Here is a 16563-nt window from a genome sequence, read left to right as displayed (position 1 = left end):
AAAAAATTACCGGGCACGTGTAAACATACACAAAACTATTGTGGGTGGGAAAGGGAAGACAAATGTCAAAAGCATTGCCTGGATCGTAGGCATTGAGGAGTTGTTTTCTTATGACTCTTTTCAATTCTTTGCTAATGCTGTAAAGTTGTGGATGCACCAGATTCACTGGTTGAGGAGTTGCCTTTTCAGTCGCTTTGCGTTTTAACAGGAGATCTGCAGAGAGAACAACTTACTGAGAAAGATGAGGGAGAGTTGCTAACTCCTTGGGATTTTCTTTTACTCCTCCACATAGATTAGAGAGCAAAGAAAAGGATCCTTCTGTTCGCAGGCTGAATGTTTCTTCAGTGCTGTCTACACCGAAGGCTAGACCAAGGAAACAATCTGTTGAGCCCTAATGAGCCCACAACAATTAGCTCCGATTGAAAAGTGAATCAAAAGCCTGTCTCTGGGCAAAATTACTTGAACAAACACAGGCGGTGGCATTCTGTCTGGAATGCTCAGTCACTGTTTTAATATGGCGAACTTGCAGATACAACTGTGTTCCAATAACCTGATTTAAAACTGCAAACGTTTTGCTCACTTTTAGGTTTAAAGCAGTATGTTTTCCCCATTTTTAGCCTACATTTTTAAAAAAAATAAAGAAATGGTCTTTACATTTGGCCCAGCAGAGTGAATCTCCAACCAGGAAGTACGATAAGTGGCAGGGAAGTGATAAATGCAGCAGGCTAATTAATGCCAAAGAGTAAATTTTGTGCCAGTCAGCACTGTAAAATCCAGTTGATCTAAATGCTGCCTTTACTTCTTGTTCCATCTAATGGAGATGCAGCCTTATTGGCGTCAGATTGAGGTTTGCACAGCTAGGTTTTTGATGGCCAGTTTGGAGGCACTGGAGGTGCTACAAATTATAAATGAAATATAAGAAAATGATCGAACAGCACCAGGAAGCTTTTTTTTGTGTGAAAGGTTCATGCTGAGATCAAGTGGCATCAAAGCCTGCTCTGGCTATAGAACCCCACAGAACAAATTGAAAATGAAAGTAAAATGTTGATTTAATGCTGGGGAGCAATTCTGTGAAGAAGTGCTCGCCACTGATGGTACTTCCCCTTTGCATGTACTGTCAACACAATTATCATTTGAGTATTTCATTTGAAATACTAATAATAACTCTGGATCTAAAGATATTTATAATCATGTACAACATAATGTAGCAACATCAAGATTTCTTTACAATGTTAATGTAGCAACAAATACACCATTTTATATATGCTTTGAGGCACTGAACAAAGTAAGGGTGGGCATGTGAAATTTTCATGCCACCACAGATCAGAACAGAGGGGCTGGGACTGACCCAATAGCACAATAACAGATTATCAGTCTGTGACTTTCCATGTGTGGAGAGAGCTTTTTGAACAATACCACATGAGGATGAAATGCCAGAAATGAAAAGACAGTTGCTGGGGGTGGTAGTGGGTGGCAGTAATTTAAGTTAATGAATTAAAAGCTTTGCACAAGCAGCACATTATCCAACACTGAATGTTGGCCTCAGTACAAGTGATTTTTGTTATTGTTGTTTATGTTGTGTGTGTATGCTGCTGCTGAATTCCTGACCAAGAAGTCAGCAGTAACTTTGCTCATAGATTAAAATTCCGTAAAATAATTATTTGTCAGCACTAAACGTGGTTTTCATTGCAACATCTCATACTCAATGGCCACTTTATGTTCTGATTAATTTCCATGGAATCAACTGTAACTATTTGAATGTGGGAAGAAGTATGAAAGGAGCAGTTTTACAATTCAAAATTGCTTTGAATTTGAGCTGTTTTGTTTTTAAAATAGCTTTCTCAACTTCCATTTAATTTTCTGTAATGGAAGCTTCACAATTCTGAAGAATTTCCTCTTGCTTTATGATCTAAGTCATTTGTATTTGGCTTGCATTTTGTCTTTGAACCCTCAAGTATTGGATGCTATTTGCTTACAAACATAGAGCATTTGCAGCACAGCAGGAGACCATTTGGCTCATGGTCTGTGCTGCTGTTTTATGTTTTTCATAATTTCAAACGTGTAATATTACTCCATAATATCTGTTCCCATCTGCATTATACCTCTTCTAAAGCCATTATTCTTGTTGAACCTAGCATTGCATGAACAACACCACCTGAGGTATTGTTGAGACTTTCCCATTGATTTGTCAGTACCTTTTTGACTTTTGCATTCCATGCCTATTGTGATAAATGTCAAATCTTAATTTTTTTAAAATCTGAAGTGCTGCCTCAATTTTCTGTGAACCTGTGTCTCAAAATATTTTACGGTTTTAGAAAAAGCACATTCAGCGTGTAATAATTGTTGGTGCCTTTTACCAAGATCTTGTGACAGCACCTCCCAAACTCGTGGCCAGTTCTATCTAGCTTGGGATGCCACACACACACACACACACCCCAGCCCCAAAAGCCACTCTGCACCCTGACTTGGAAATAATTCACTGCCCCTTCACTGTCACCAAGTCAAAATCTTCGAATTCTCTCCTGAATGACATTGTGTGGGTCTACCTACAGTACATGGACTGTAGCAATTCAAGAAGACAGCTCACCATCACCTTGTCAAGGGTAACTAGGGACAGTCAATAAATGCTGGCCTGCCAGCAATGTCCATGTCCCATGACTGAACTTAATAAAAAGTACATTCTGTTCTATTTGAGCATTTGACCTTTATGCTCACTCTCCCATTTAATCAGTCTTTGTAGTGACATTTTATTGTGTAAAGAATTAACAATACCATCTATTTTGGCATTTGCAAATTTTGACATCACTCTCACAAGGTATGTATTAGTGATTTGAATATACACAGTGAACTCTGAGGGCTTCAGATAGAAATTTTATTCCTCTCCTAAATCCAGTTTACACTCCTGCTTATTCATTTTTATTATTCATTAAACTTCCATGTAGTATCTTATTTAAGATTTTCCTAAAGTCCGTGCACATTACATCAACTGCATTTTCCTCACTTTCCATGAATGTAATTTTCAAAAGAGTTGCAATTTATAAATATGGTTCTTTTAGATATACACAATATGGGCATCAAAAGTGGTTTCTTCTTTTATGTAGTGAACAAAAGTTCAGTTTAGATTCAAGAGAATAAAATACTTGACACAGATGTTAAACTAATAGGCCTGAAATCACCCAGATTGGTGCTATCCTTATTTGTAAAAATGTGGGTCCCCGGCACATAACTATGTTCACAAAACAGTAATAACTTGAATTTATATAGTAGTGTTATAACAGTTAGCTGTCCTGAAGCATAATATTTTAAATAGTATTTCCTGAGCATTCACCATTTTCTCCTTGATCAATGTCGGGGTCTGAGGTCATGATTCGTTCAGCCTGTTTAACTAACAAACATTAACTTGTTGAGCCAAACTAACTTGTCCAACATTTTCCCTTTATCCAGCGTTCTGTTACATGCCTTTGTCTCAGTCACTTTTGGGTTCATGATTTCTTTGCTACTATTTTTGCCTTTAGTAAAGGCTCATGTGAAGTACTTATTCATTAGCTTAACAAATATTGGCTTGTGATCTTGCAAGTTGTACAATCATTTCTTCATAGATCGCAGTTTGATTTTACCTCATTTTATTGGCACAGTTGTAAAACATTTTACTGTTTCTTTTGACACTTTTGACGCGTTTGCCTTCAAGTTTCACCTTGCCTTTTTTGTTTATTTAGATTTTTAACTTGTATTTTCATATTTTATTTTTAGTTTGTATCATAGAATGCAATTAAAATTGAAGAAGTAGACTAAGTGCTTTATTTATACATAGCCTCTGGAAATCAAGTCTTTTGTTTTATGGAATATATTTGATATTTACATTTGCAATATACTTTAGAAAAAGAAATAGAACTGCTGCTGCTCTGTCAGTCCTGTGAGCAAACCTCTTCCGCTTCACCTTGGTCAACCCATTCCACGTCACTCTCAGATCCTCTGTAATCTAAGCTGGTGCTTTACTTCTGTCTCTACTGTGTTTTAATTTTTAATTGAATCTTAAATGTGGTATTATTGGGAGCAGTGACCATCTACTGGTTAGGCCACTTTTGGAATGCTGTTCCGGTCTCCCTGCTGTAGGAAGGATGTTGTCAAACTTGAAAGGGTACCAGAAAGATTTACAAAGATGTTGCCAGGGTTGGAGGGTTTTAACTACAGGGAGAGGCTGAATGGGCTGGATCAATTTTCCCTGGAGTGTCAAAGGCTGGGGGTAACCTTGCAGAAATTTATAAAGTCATGAGAGGCATAGGGTGAATAGCCAAGGTCATTTTCCCCAGAACTAAAGGGCACAGGTTTAGGGTGAGTGGAGAAGGATTTCAAAAAGGACCTGAGGAGCAGCTTTTTCAAGCAGAGGGTGGTGCATGTATGGAATGAATTGCCAGAGGATGTAATAGAGGCTGGTACAATTATAACATTTAAGAGGCACCTGGATGGGTATGTGAATAGGAAGGGTTTAGAGAGATATGGGCCGAATGCTGGCAAATGGGACCAGCTTAGTTAGGATATCTGGTCATCATGGATGACTTGGACTGAAGGGTCTGTTTCCATGCCGGACAGCTCTATGACTCAAGTGCTTGGCCACACAAAAATGTCTACCTGATCTAACTTACTAGTTGTAACCACATCTAATAATATGTTGACCCATGTAAGATATGTCAGCATACTGTTTGAGAAAGGGTAGAAATTTTAGGAATCTATTCCCTTCTTGATTTGCATCCTCAATGAGAAGAAATCTCCCCAGAAAACAATTTAACTAGTCCCTCTTACCTTTCTATTCTATCGTTAAAAGTCTGTCAGTCACATGTTTTATTATAACATGAAATTTAGCATCTTTTTGAAGTCCATCCATATTGACTATGCATCCCTTGTCTGCTCTGCAGCATGTGTTGATTTTAATCAATGTTACCACTGTTCCTAATAAAGAAATTGCATCTCTCTCAGATGTACTCTATTCTAGTACATTAACTTTAAATTTTTGGCTTGTTTAGTCAGCGAATGCTGTTCACTTTAAATTTTCCTGTAAGAGGATTGCTTTCCTCTCCCCTACCCGCTTCCACAATTTGGAATGGCAACATTTTAATCTTTATTATTGCCCATTATCTTGTATGTGAATACAGGCTTTAGGAGCAGCAGTAGGTCCTTTGACCCTTCAAGCCTGTTCTGCCATTCAGTAAGATCATAGCCGATATGTTAGCTCTGAACCCACGTTAATGTTGTCACAGTCAATTGCTACAACTGTCTTTAACCTGAATATCATGGGCATCCAGAAGGTCCAACATTTGGCAATTGCAGCACATCACCTGCCCTGCCATTTCTAATCTTTTAGTGAACTAATAACTTTAATTAATTTTGTAATTAAGATAGCCCATCCCTCTTGATAAGTTTTAGCACTACCGGTGAATTTTACTTGATCGGGTATATTCACTGGAATTTAGAAGGAGGATCTCGTGGAAGTCAAGGTCTTTGTGAACTTAACCAGTGATCGTTTATCAGCCACAATAAAGAGTTGCAAGAAGTTCATGCAACTCAATTGTGTGATGTTGAAACTCTGTAGATCTGGCTGTTTTATCTTGATCTGCAATAGCTGTCTCCTGAGGTAGTACTTTGATCAACTCTGGCATTTCAGCATTATTGATGAACAAAGAACAAAGAAAACTACAGCACAGGAAGAGGCTCTTCGGCCCTCCAAGCCTGCACCAATCCAGGTCCTCTATCTAAACTTGTATGATTTGAACCTTATGACTTCAGGCCTATTATGCGACGTCCAAGCTCCCATGATTTCCCCATCTGAATAATATCCATCATAATCACCAGGGGCAATCCATATGAAGGCCACTTCATTGAGCACTTGCTTTCCAACTGCGCCTCCTCTACCACCAATAGGAGCAGAATGAACTTCCTCTTCCCTCGTTTCTGCCTAAACCATGGAAATGCCTTGACTTTGATCTGAAAGTATCCAAGAATGTTTTCTCTTATCCTGATCAACTATTATCCAAGTGGATTGAGTTTGGTCAAATAAACTTCTTAATTTTGAAAACAGTTCCAATGCCTTTGAAAGCCATGTTTTTCTTCACACAATCCTGGGTATATTCATCTGTGAAAATTGGCCACAATTTCCAGTCCTTTATGGTCTTAGATTGATTTGTCCACAATTCAAGTTAAGCAAGATGCCTTCAAGCAAACAATGAAACCTAAAGAGGGGTATGTACCATTTAAAAGCTTCCTAAGTAAGTGTGAAAACTTTCATTCATCCTATTCAACTGTACTCCACACAGTTACAGAATGGTTTTGCCTCATGCCAGATTTTGATGGACTACAGTCTTAAAAACCCAACAACTTTCCCTTTCCCAGACACCAAAACCATGTATAATAGGCAGGACTATGAAGAAACACAATGGACAGAACACTTATAGAACAGACCTAGCTCGACTTTCACTCAAACGCATGGTTCATGACCTGCACATTAATGGAAAAAGGAGCAGAGGTGTGGGTCAGAGGCCAGCAGTGAGAAGGCATTGTGATTGCCAGGCACCAATATCTCAGATTATACCTTTTCCAAACATCAAATGGCATTGTTTGAAAGAACAGGAATGCTTTGATTTTAATTCTTAAAATGAAATAAAGTCAGTAGCTGGATGGGTTGTGTACCCTCATGCTCAGGTGGAAAATGTACCAAAACAGCTACGACTGGCTGAGCACTGGCATGTGGAACTGGAACTTGAATCTGTAGACTCTAGAAACTCTACCAAATCAGTTATTGCTCAACAAAGCCATTTAATGTTTACTCAGCTGACTGGACTATGTCCTGTTCTGATGAAAGGTTACAGACCTGAAACATGAAGTGTATTTTGCTCTTCATGGTTGCTGCTTGACCTGTTCGGTATTTCCAGCATCCTTTGCCTTTATTTCAGATTTCCTCCATCTTCAATATTCTGTTTTTAATTGTAAACTTATGACATTGAGGCATTGCTTAATAGGGTGCTAAATGTGGATCAGCAAGTACAGGGGTGGTCGGTGAATGGAACATGATGAGTCACAGATTGCAACAACAGAAGATTTGTGCGAGTGTATTTTTTTTAAACATGCAGTTAATCACCCATTGTTTTGTTCAGGAAAATTATTTTTCAAAGTATATTTGCCTCCTTGCAAACCGTGAACAGTCCTTTTCCAACTTTCCCTTTGTTTTGCATCGGCTTCTCCTCATCTCTCCCCTTCCTGGCTCGCTTTCCCCTCTCTTTTTCCTCTCTTTCTTCCCCACTCCGTGTCTCCCTTTTGGTTGCTCCACCTTTTGGCTGTCTAGTGCTGCCTTTTTTTAAGCTGCTTGTTAAAGCTGTTCTCTTTAATCATACCTTCAGACTCTCTCTCTTTAGTATGATAACCAAGGAGGGAGAAAAAAAACATGGATATTTGTGACAACACGTTTCTGAAATCTGTAAAATTATTTCTGAAGAAGGGTCCTGACCTGAAACGTCAATTTTCCTGATCCTCTGGTACTGCCTAGCCTGCTGTGTTCCCCCAACTCCACACTGTGTTGTCTCTGACTCCAGCATCTGCAGTTCTCGCTATCTATGGACATCTGTGAAATGTTTTTAAGATTTTGTTATTTTTGTGTTATATATATCTCACATGAAAATTGATGTCTGTCAGGGCGACTGGTTGTCTTTAATGCTAGGTCTTCCACACATACTGGCCAGAGTGTTTGCTTTCTGTTCTTATCTGACCACATTTCCAGGAAAACTAAGCTAGAAACATTCACATCGATGTTTCTTTCTATTATGTGGATGGACTAGGAAGAGCAATGGGGAAGTTCAAAGTTCATTCTGCTTTTAGTTCCCTTGATATTCTCCAATCATCCCCTCCGTCTTTTCTGTGTATCTGTATTCAATAAACATCTTTGCAAAACTTACGCACTTGATTTAATGAATTTTCTAGCAATATTTCATACAGTGTTTCATAAATGCAGCAATCAAAATGGTTGTGGTTGTTTGGTAGCAGTATTAGAGAATGCATAATTTTTGATTGGCAGAGTAATTATTTAACTTATTGCACAGTCAAAGCAACAACTAAAATATAAAATAAGACTAATTGTTTTCTTCTTTTCTTCAAGGTAAAAACTTGTACACAAATGAGTATGTGGCAATTAAACTGGTAAGTCAGAAATTAACATTGCTGTGTTTAGCTGCTGTAGTGAATGTATTCATAGTAAATTCTATTTAACTTGAATATCTTGCAGTAAAACGCAAGTTAACGGAAGAATTTGTGATAATCATACTTAAAAGGCAAATGTTAACATTCAGTTTACAGTATTCAAGATGTCCACATTAAGTATCAATGTAGTCTTTAGGGGTGTTACTTTAAAATTTATTCAGAATTGTTTTAGGGAACCATTTTGTGACAGGGGAGTAATTTCAATATGAAGTAGTTTTATCCCTCTTGTGCTCAAAACCTGTTTTTTTTCTGACACAGTTCCTGTTGGAAGAAATGTTAGATTTGCTTCTTGCTGATGTTTCATAAAGGCCTAAAGAACAAGAGGATAATTAGGGCAATTGTAGGGCCAGTTTGAAGCCTGGATAAAATGTTTCCTGGCTGCTAAGACAAACAAGGGAAGAAGTAGTGAATGCTCTCACCTACCTCACAGTAATGTCTTCTTAATGTTTTGGATTTGATTTGATTTTAGTGCTGTGTATTTGCAGTTAATGTTGATGGTTTACAGTCAGCATAGATTGGCTACTGCACAGACATAAAAATGCTGAACTGATGCTTCATGGTTGCTGCAAATCATGAGCTAACTGCAAACTCTTTTCATTAAAACCTTTCCCAATGTCTCCTCCCCTTCCTCTTTGCCTCCATCGACAATACAAGGGGTATTAATGAACTGTTATGTTTGTGGTCAGCCTTAAAGTATTTACTTGGCATGTGTGAAATATTATACGTGGTAATAGATACATTCAGTTCATGATTTTAGAGATTGGAGATAGATCAAATTTTTAGTATGTGTGCAAACTCTGTAAAGTGATGTAACTACTTTTTATTCCTATTTTGTATCCAAGATTTGTACCTCAGTACTTGTACCTAAGATGGCACCATGAGAGGCAGACGTTTTAAAAGCTTTCCATTGTACTTCTACAATGGAATACCTGTGACAATGAAGGATATTCTAATTCTAATTTTAATAAGTGAAGGAAATTTTTGTTCAATTGTGCAGTTATGAAATTGATCATTTTTTTGATAACTTTATAAATGAGCGAACCTCCTTGTGAACATTGTGTCAAGTGCAATAATGTGATAGAATGAATGCAGAGCCCAATTCTAATGAGATCTGCTGGCATGGTTTGGATTTTCCAAAATCGGTCACATAGGCTGAACAAAAATATAAAATTCAAATCTGTAGTTCAATATTGCATGTCATAATGCACAAACTGTACGTCTTGCGGGGATAAGAGCATTGATCAACATTGATTTGTACAAAGTGAATGACAATGAAGTAGCAGCTAACTGCTCTTTTTGAGTGAGAGCCTCTAATTCCTGTTGGGTTTAGACTATAGATACAATAGTGAAGCCTTGTATATCTGCTGTGCCAAAATGTGAACACAGTTGTCTGTTGATTAACACAGTTTTTTTTCTAAAAATAAAATTAATGTCTCTGGAGTACTGATGCAGTTTTTTGAGTTTTGTAACTCTTGTGATATCGAGATAATTGCAAATAAGAGCTAGTATTAAAGAGTTCGTGTTAAAGCAAAGAATAACAGGCAAATTTAAACAATCTTGTGTACAGACTTATCTACTTCGATATTGAATTTAACAGCAATCTCTGAGCCACCTTTTCATGTAGTAAAATGTCCCGCAGCTCTGGTTATGTTATAAGTCACTGCATTTTTTTGTGTGAAATACAGTAATTATTTGATGTAACAAAATGCAATAAAAATACTAACATTATCCATAGGTTTACTTCCACCCGTGCTTAAGCTAACATTTTTGTTTCAAATTTAGGAACCTATGAAATCCAGAGCACCGCAACTTCACTTGGAATACAGATTCTACAAACAACTGGGATCTGGAGGTAAATGCTGACAGCCACTTTGCACACAATATTTCTTAATTGTTGATGAGTATTCAAGAAGACATCTTAGTTTCTGGAAAATGTGCTAACTTTTGTTTGTGTAATCTTAATAGAAGGAATTAACAGTTTGTTCTTAATTATGTTTGAAGAGCAGCAACTTGGTAGCATCAGATTTTCAATTTTTTTAAAAAGAAATATCAATTAATAATGGAAGTTATAAAAGCTTTTATACAAGTGAGATCATTTTGTATGCTTTGATGAAATGTTACAATCCGGTTTGATCATGTTGGAAAATACTGTGAAAAGTTAATATATAGGCAAAATATGTTTGCAGAGGAGAAGTTTTGGTCACCAGTACAATTTGCCCACTATGTAAATTTGGGGATTTACATGATCTAAAAATTCTGACACTAACTCAACCTTGACGTGGCCCAAAGAATTATCTTAAAGAGAATCTCTGCATGTTACCATTCATCTACCACTTGAAGTAGTAAATGTGCACCCTGATTTAACTCAATTATTTGCTATAATTTTTATATCCTTGACTCTTTGTGAATGGTCAGACTGGATCATGTCCATTTGAAAAAGTTCAATTTGACTGTTTCTTAATTTATTTTTGAAGCAACATGCAATGTCAATAAATTGGTAAAAGTATGTTGAAGTGCATAAAGCTGATATGCCAACCGCCACATATTTGCAAGTGTTGACATTTTGGAGTCTCATTTCAGCCTCATTTAGAATCTTGTGAGAGCACTGTGAAATATTAGGATTTTCTGCTGTGAAGTTTGCTGAGGAAGATGGTTCAGGCACCATTCCCACCCAAAATAAGCTCCTCTTGAGGACAATTTTTTTACTATTCTGAGGCCTACTTTATGGTTTTCAGGTTTTTTTTTCCATTTTCACCAACTCATTTGCTTAGTGATACAGCCACATAGTAGCAGTACCTTGTGTTTTGTGTTGACATGTGGGAGACGTAACCCTTTATTTTAACCAATTTTTCAATTTCCTACATTCTGCTTCACTAATGTTAACTATTTACTGTTTTTATCCCTTTTTTTTACACTTTTTCCATCTCCACCATGCCAATATCATTTAGGATTTTGTGCATCTCAATCAAGTCAGCCATCACTCTTCTTAACTCCAGTCAAACCTACCCTCATAAGACAGTCACCTCATCGCAGGTGTAAGTCTAGTAAATCACCTCTGAACTGCCTGCAACAGATTTGCATTCTCCTTTATTTAAGGAGTCTAACTTTGTACACCACTATTTGAGGGTTGGTTTCACCAATGCCCTGTATAACTAGAGCATCATGGCTTTCTATTACTTTCATAATAAAAGCTGGCTTGCCATTAACCATCCTGATTGTGTACTATACCTGCATACTAACTTTTTTTTATAACACATGCTTTAGAAAAGTTTAATCCCTCTGCACATTGGATTCCAATCTGAAAATTTTAATAATTAAATTATTTTATGTTGAGAAATATGGGGAGAAGGCAAGAGAATACTGTTGAAGGTGCCTCACTGTATTGATGCAGTGCCACTTTGTAGGTAGTACAGACTGCTACTACTAAGTGATGGCGTTGAAGGGAGGGAATGAATATTGATGTTGGTGGATGGGGGTGCCAATCAAGCAGGTTGCCTTGTCCTAAATTGTGTGAAGCTTCTTGTTGTTGGAGCTGCACTTATCCAAGCAAGTGGGGAGTATTTCATAATACTCCGAGCCTGTCAACAATATAAAAGGCACACTAGGGAGACAGGAGGTGAGTTACTCACTGCAGATTTCTTAGCTTTTAACCTGTTTTTGTAACCATTCTATTTGTATGGCTTGTCCAGTTGGGTTTCTGAGACGTGTAGTGTTACATGATTTATTGCAATTGTGTGGGATAGGCTGGATGAAATTTACCTTTTCTGTTATTGTAATAATGCTGGTATGACCTAAACTGCCACTATCTTATTTTGAACTCTACTGTGTTTTTGATACATAGTACATTACATTAAGCTGGCACACCTGGATTAGATCTCAGTTTATAAGGTGGTTAGCTGTTTCTGCCAAACGTGACTGGTAAGAGTGTAGATCCATGTGTGGGTATAAAAGGTATTATTGTAAAAAAAAACTTTATAAACCTTTTTCAGATGCTGCAATATAAACTTTGTAAGGATCTGTAGTCTGTTTTAAAAACTAACAAGATTTTTTAAAAAAGGCTGTTTGTCTGTACTGATTTATTTTTGAAAAATAATGGCAATTTTTTTTATACCAAGTCTCATGATGTTGAAAGTTTGATGTGGGATTTATAAGCCAGGTTTTGGCATTATTGATTTAGATGCTCATGTACAAAAGTGAAAGGTTACAGATTGGTATGAATCTTCTGAGCGGCAACAGTAGTGATGAGTGGATTAGCTCTAAACACTGCAGTTCCCCTCCTCCTGACACTGCTACACATTTCTTATGTGATTATATGCTACTAGCTGTTCAAGAAACATTCAGACACAACAGTGTTTGGGGAAGACTAGGAGACACCCCTTTCAACATTTCCTAGATTGTTCAGGTAAGTACAGTGGATCTGAGTGAAGTCGCTGACTCTAGCTCGACACTAGGAACTTCAGCGCAAGTCATTCTATTGGGTACCTTTTCGACTTGCCAACATGTAAGACCCTCCGTTAATGATCAGTCAGTTAATAGCTCCCATTTCCCGTCAGCCTAACTACCTGTCTTACCAGCAGATGAGAAAGATCACTAGTTTCCTTTCTGACAACCTGCCAGCCAATTCAGGACTAGGCAGGCAAGTGGGTGGTTAGTGAAAACCATTCTCCCTGCCCTTACTACCTTCTTGTAACTCCTGGCAAGACCTGGAAATAAAATACACCTTTCATGCTATTGAAAGCCTCAGCTCCGTCATGATCTCTGGACTTCTGTGGAGCTTGGATGTTCAGATCAGCAATTCTACAAAAGGTTCACCAGTCACCTTTTAAAACTGAATAATACTTGATCTGAGCGAGCTTTCACATTCATGGGACAGAGAGCCAGTCACCACAAAACATTGCCCCACACCTCGTGTTCCAAAATCCCTCCGCATTTGGGCTTCACAATCTTGGCTTAGGACGTAGCAAGTGAAACATATGTAGGCCTGAGAAAGAAACAGGGAGGGATAGAAGAAGAGAGAGATTATTTCTTCTTGTTTTCATTTTCAGTGCAACTGGAATTAATATGGCTCTGTTTTAAGCATTCATGCTACGTACCGATCAAACTTGAAATAACTATCAATTAGTGCAGAGAAAATCTGAAGTAGGAAGTGACCAGTAATAGTTTGGAAATTGTGTAGGTCAGCACATGACACCTACATTTTAGAGTAGATGAATTTGTAGTAAGATTTCACCACATTATTTTAAGACCAAGCTCTCTTGGAAATTTATTATTCCCACTGAAATAGATCCAGTTTTGTCCAAACTTTGGCTGTTTAGATTGTGTTTGCTAAGGGTTGAAAATGTACTGCGGCAGTGTTGTTAACTTTGTAAACTTAACTAATTTTTATTTCTTCTGGTGAATTTCACCACCATATTTTAGTTTCATTAGTTGCTTGCAAACAAATTTGGCGGTGGTGGGATATTTGCACAGAACGATTAACTTTGTATAACTAATGATGCAATAGAAATTGTATACTGTTAAGATTTGAAGCGATAGTCATCATGAACTAAAGAGTTTTTTTTAAATCTGAAGAGGAACTTTTAACTGGAGGCTTTTATCTTTCTAAACCAACATGGACTTTTTTTCTGATTCATGGGAAAATGTTTGAAAGTACACTTTGACAAAACTCCACAAATTGCAGTGTCTTGGAGTTTTCTTGAAATTTCTACCGTTACTAACTAAAAAAAATTGGAATACTTCTAAATCAAATGAGAAGTAATAAACTTCCCTCTAGCAGTATTATTCTTGAAAGCAAATGTTTATTCTGATATATAATGAATCTAGTGTCCTAACTGCACACAAGGCAGTCCCATCTTGTAGTGAAATTTCAAATAACTTGATGCTGGTTCTTACTGTTGGTTAGATATTCTATTCAGTTAGTGTTGGTTTATGTTTTTGCAGATACAAAATCTAATTGGATGAAAAATATTAAGCTTATATGTGCATCAGAAAAGATACCTCTCTAGATTGAGAGAGTACCCAAAGCGAGACAACTGAGTTTTTTATGATGTGAGAAATGTCTTGGATAAAAACGCATTTCATAAGTTTCAAATTATTATTGATGTATTAATTACTAATTCTAAAAGATTACCTGAAATATTGATTTTGTTCTTCCAGTTCACAGATACAGATATGTTGCTAAAGTTCCCAATAGATGGGGCTTTTTGGACATAAAAATTCAACCAGAAGTATGAAACTGATTCAGTGGAATGGAGATGTGTGGGTGACTCTGGGAGAGTCATCAATATTGAATCCCCTTTGGTCTTATGGCTTTAGGTCAAACAGAATTTCAAGAAACCTGTACTTATTATCGTCTGACTCCCTCAGCCACCTTCCTATCTAGATTCCTCCATGTCGGAACAAGTTTAGAGAAATCACCGAGGGAAGCAAGACCACAGAATGTACTTTGTATAGGAGACTCTGACTTTCACCACCAAGAGTGACCTACGCAAAGTACATTCTGTGCCCTTGGAAGTTGTGGCTCACCTTGGTTTGGGCACCAAGAGAAGTGAATAGGTTCTCAAGATCCTGTAAAATATCAGGGAACAATTGGTGGATATAAAAATAGAACAGTATTCAGTTGAGAATTTCTGGTTTACTGGAATGATTTCTGGTGTGTATTGATGAAATTTAGTGCTCTGTTAAGAGTAGAGATAATGGGAACTGCAGATGCTGGAGAATCCAAGATAACAAAGTGTAAAGCTGGATGAACACAAGCAGCATCTCAGGAGCACAAAAGCTGACGTTTCAGAGATGAAGAGTCTGAGCCCGAAACATCAGCTTTTGTGGTCCTGAGATACTGCTTGGCTTGCGGTGTTCATCCAGCTTCACATTTTGTTACCTCTGTTAAGAGTAGTTGTTTTCTTCAGCCCTTATTTAGTAAAAGTTGTTCTTATTTGAAAGCAACGTAATGTAATTGTGGGAAATCTGAACTGATGATATTAATGCTTCTAACTTCGTTCACAATGCTTCTAGTGATTATGCAAGAGGACTTAAATAACATTGAAGCTTGGACTGACATGTTTCATTGGAACATTTGTGTCACAGATGCTACATAATGTTTCAGCAACAAAATAAAGGCTTGTTCCCCTGACCTGTGGTGACAAAACCATTGCCAGCTTTCACCAACAATATCATGGAGTCTATTGTTAACAAGAAGCTTGATAAGAGCAGTCATAACAATACCTTGATTACAGGGCAGGGAAGATAGTGTGTGGTGATTCTTGGTTCATTTGCGCCCAACTCAGTTCTATCTGCAAGCTTTAAATCATGAGTGTGATGGTGAACTGTCTAGATGGGTAGAGTGATGGCAGCCCTCAGCTTAACATGATTCAGGACTGAAGAGTTTATTTTATTGAATCTCTGATCACTGGAGCCCTTGTTCACTCTGGCCACCACTAACATTTCATGCAGATGATAAGTAATGCAATCACACTCTTACCATGTTTGGGTTGAAAGTACTTCACTTTCCTGCAGAGGATAGGACTTTGCACTTTTTTGTGAGATTAGAGTTGCACCTGTGCACCGAGGAAAAACAAAGAAATGAATAAAATTATATACTTATATACTTATATTCTTGATACAGACAGAAGAATGAGAAGGCATCTGATTGAAAAGAGTACATTTCTAACAGGGCTAGACTGACAAGATGCAGGGAAGATGTTTCTCCTGGTTGGAGAGTCTAGTGCTCAGGGTTACAGTCTTAAGATACCCACTTCACTTGGAGGACGGAATTCACTGCCCTAGAAATTTGTGGAGACTGTCACTGAGTAGATTCAAAAAAATGATTTATAATTTTCCAGATACTAAAGTCACCAAGGGTTATGGAGTGAAAGTGGAAACATGGTGTTGGGATAGATAATCAGCCGTGTTATTATTGAACAATGAAGAAGGCTTGATGGGCTGAATGGCCTCTTACTTTCTCTGTTATTTGAAAACTGAGACAGCTTATTCAGGAATCCAATCTTAACATTAAAGTAATACAAAAAAAAGAAGATACAAAAAACAACTCTCCAAAATTTGTAATGATGTTTATCAACCAACCCTAACTGGGAGAAGACTAATGTAGGAGAGCAGCTGGTATGATGATATTGGATTTTTTAATCAAATGATATGTGAATGGTATCAGGGTGCAGAGGATGATGGGGGAGGAAGTGAAAAAAGAGTCATCACAAATTTGTTTTGTCAAACTATAGAATCAACTGGAGTCTTGCAGATCAAATGCATTTTTATTGACTGAATCTGCAGTATCGTATGCAGTACTGGTCACTGTACTTACAGGGA

General features: G+C 37.4%; 1 protein-coding gene across 5 annotated transcripts in view; it reads left to right on the top strand.

Annotated features, from left to right (window-relative positions):
- The window catches only part of LOC125450908 (casein kinase I), a 197717-nt gene that overhangs the window by 48560 nt on the left and 132594 nt on the right, over positions 1-16563 (top strand). For all 5 annotated transcript variants that reach the window (XM_059644672.1, XM_059644669.1, XM_059644671.1 and 2 more), the window contains exons 3-4: positions 8141-8181; positions 10024-10093. In XM_059644672.1, coding sequence (XP_059500655.1) covers positions 8141-8181; positions 10024-10093 — 111 coding nt within the window. The remainder of the gene's footprint in view (positions 1-8140; positions 8182-10023; positions 10094-16563) is intronic.

This window comes from Stegostoma tigrinum, chromosome 3 (genome assembly GCF_030684315.1).
Source record: "Stegostoma tigrinum isolate sSteTig4 chromosome 3, sSteTig4.hap1, whole genome shotgun sequence".
Classification (NCBI taxonomy): Eukaryota; Metazoa; Chordata; class Chondrichthyes; order Orectolobiformes; family Stegostomatidae; genus Stegostoma; species Stegostoma tigrinum.
Note: the sequence above shows the minus strand (reverse complement) of the source record. Positions and strands in the feature narration are given on the sequence as shown.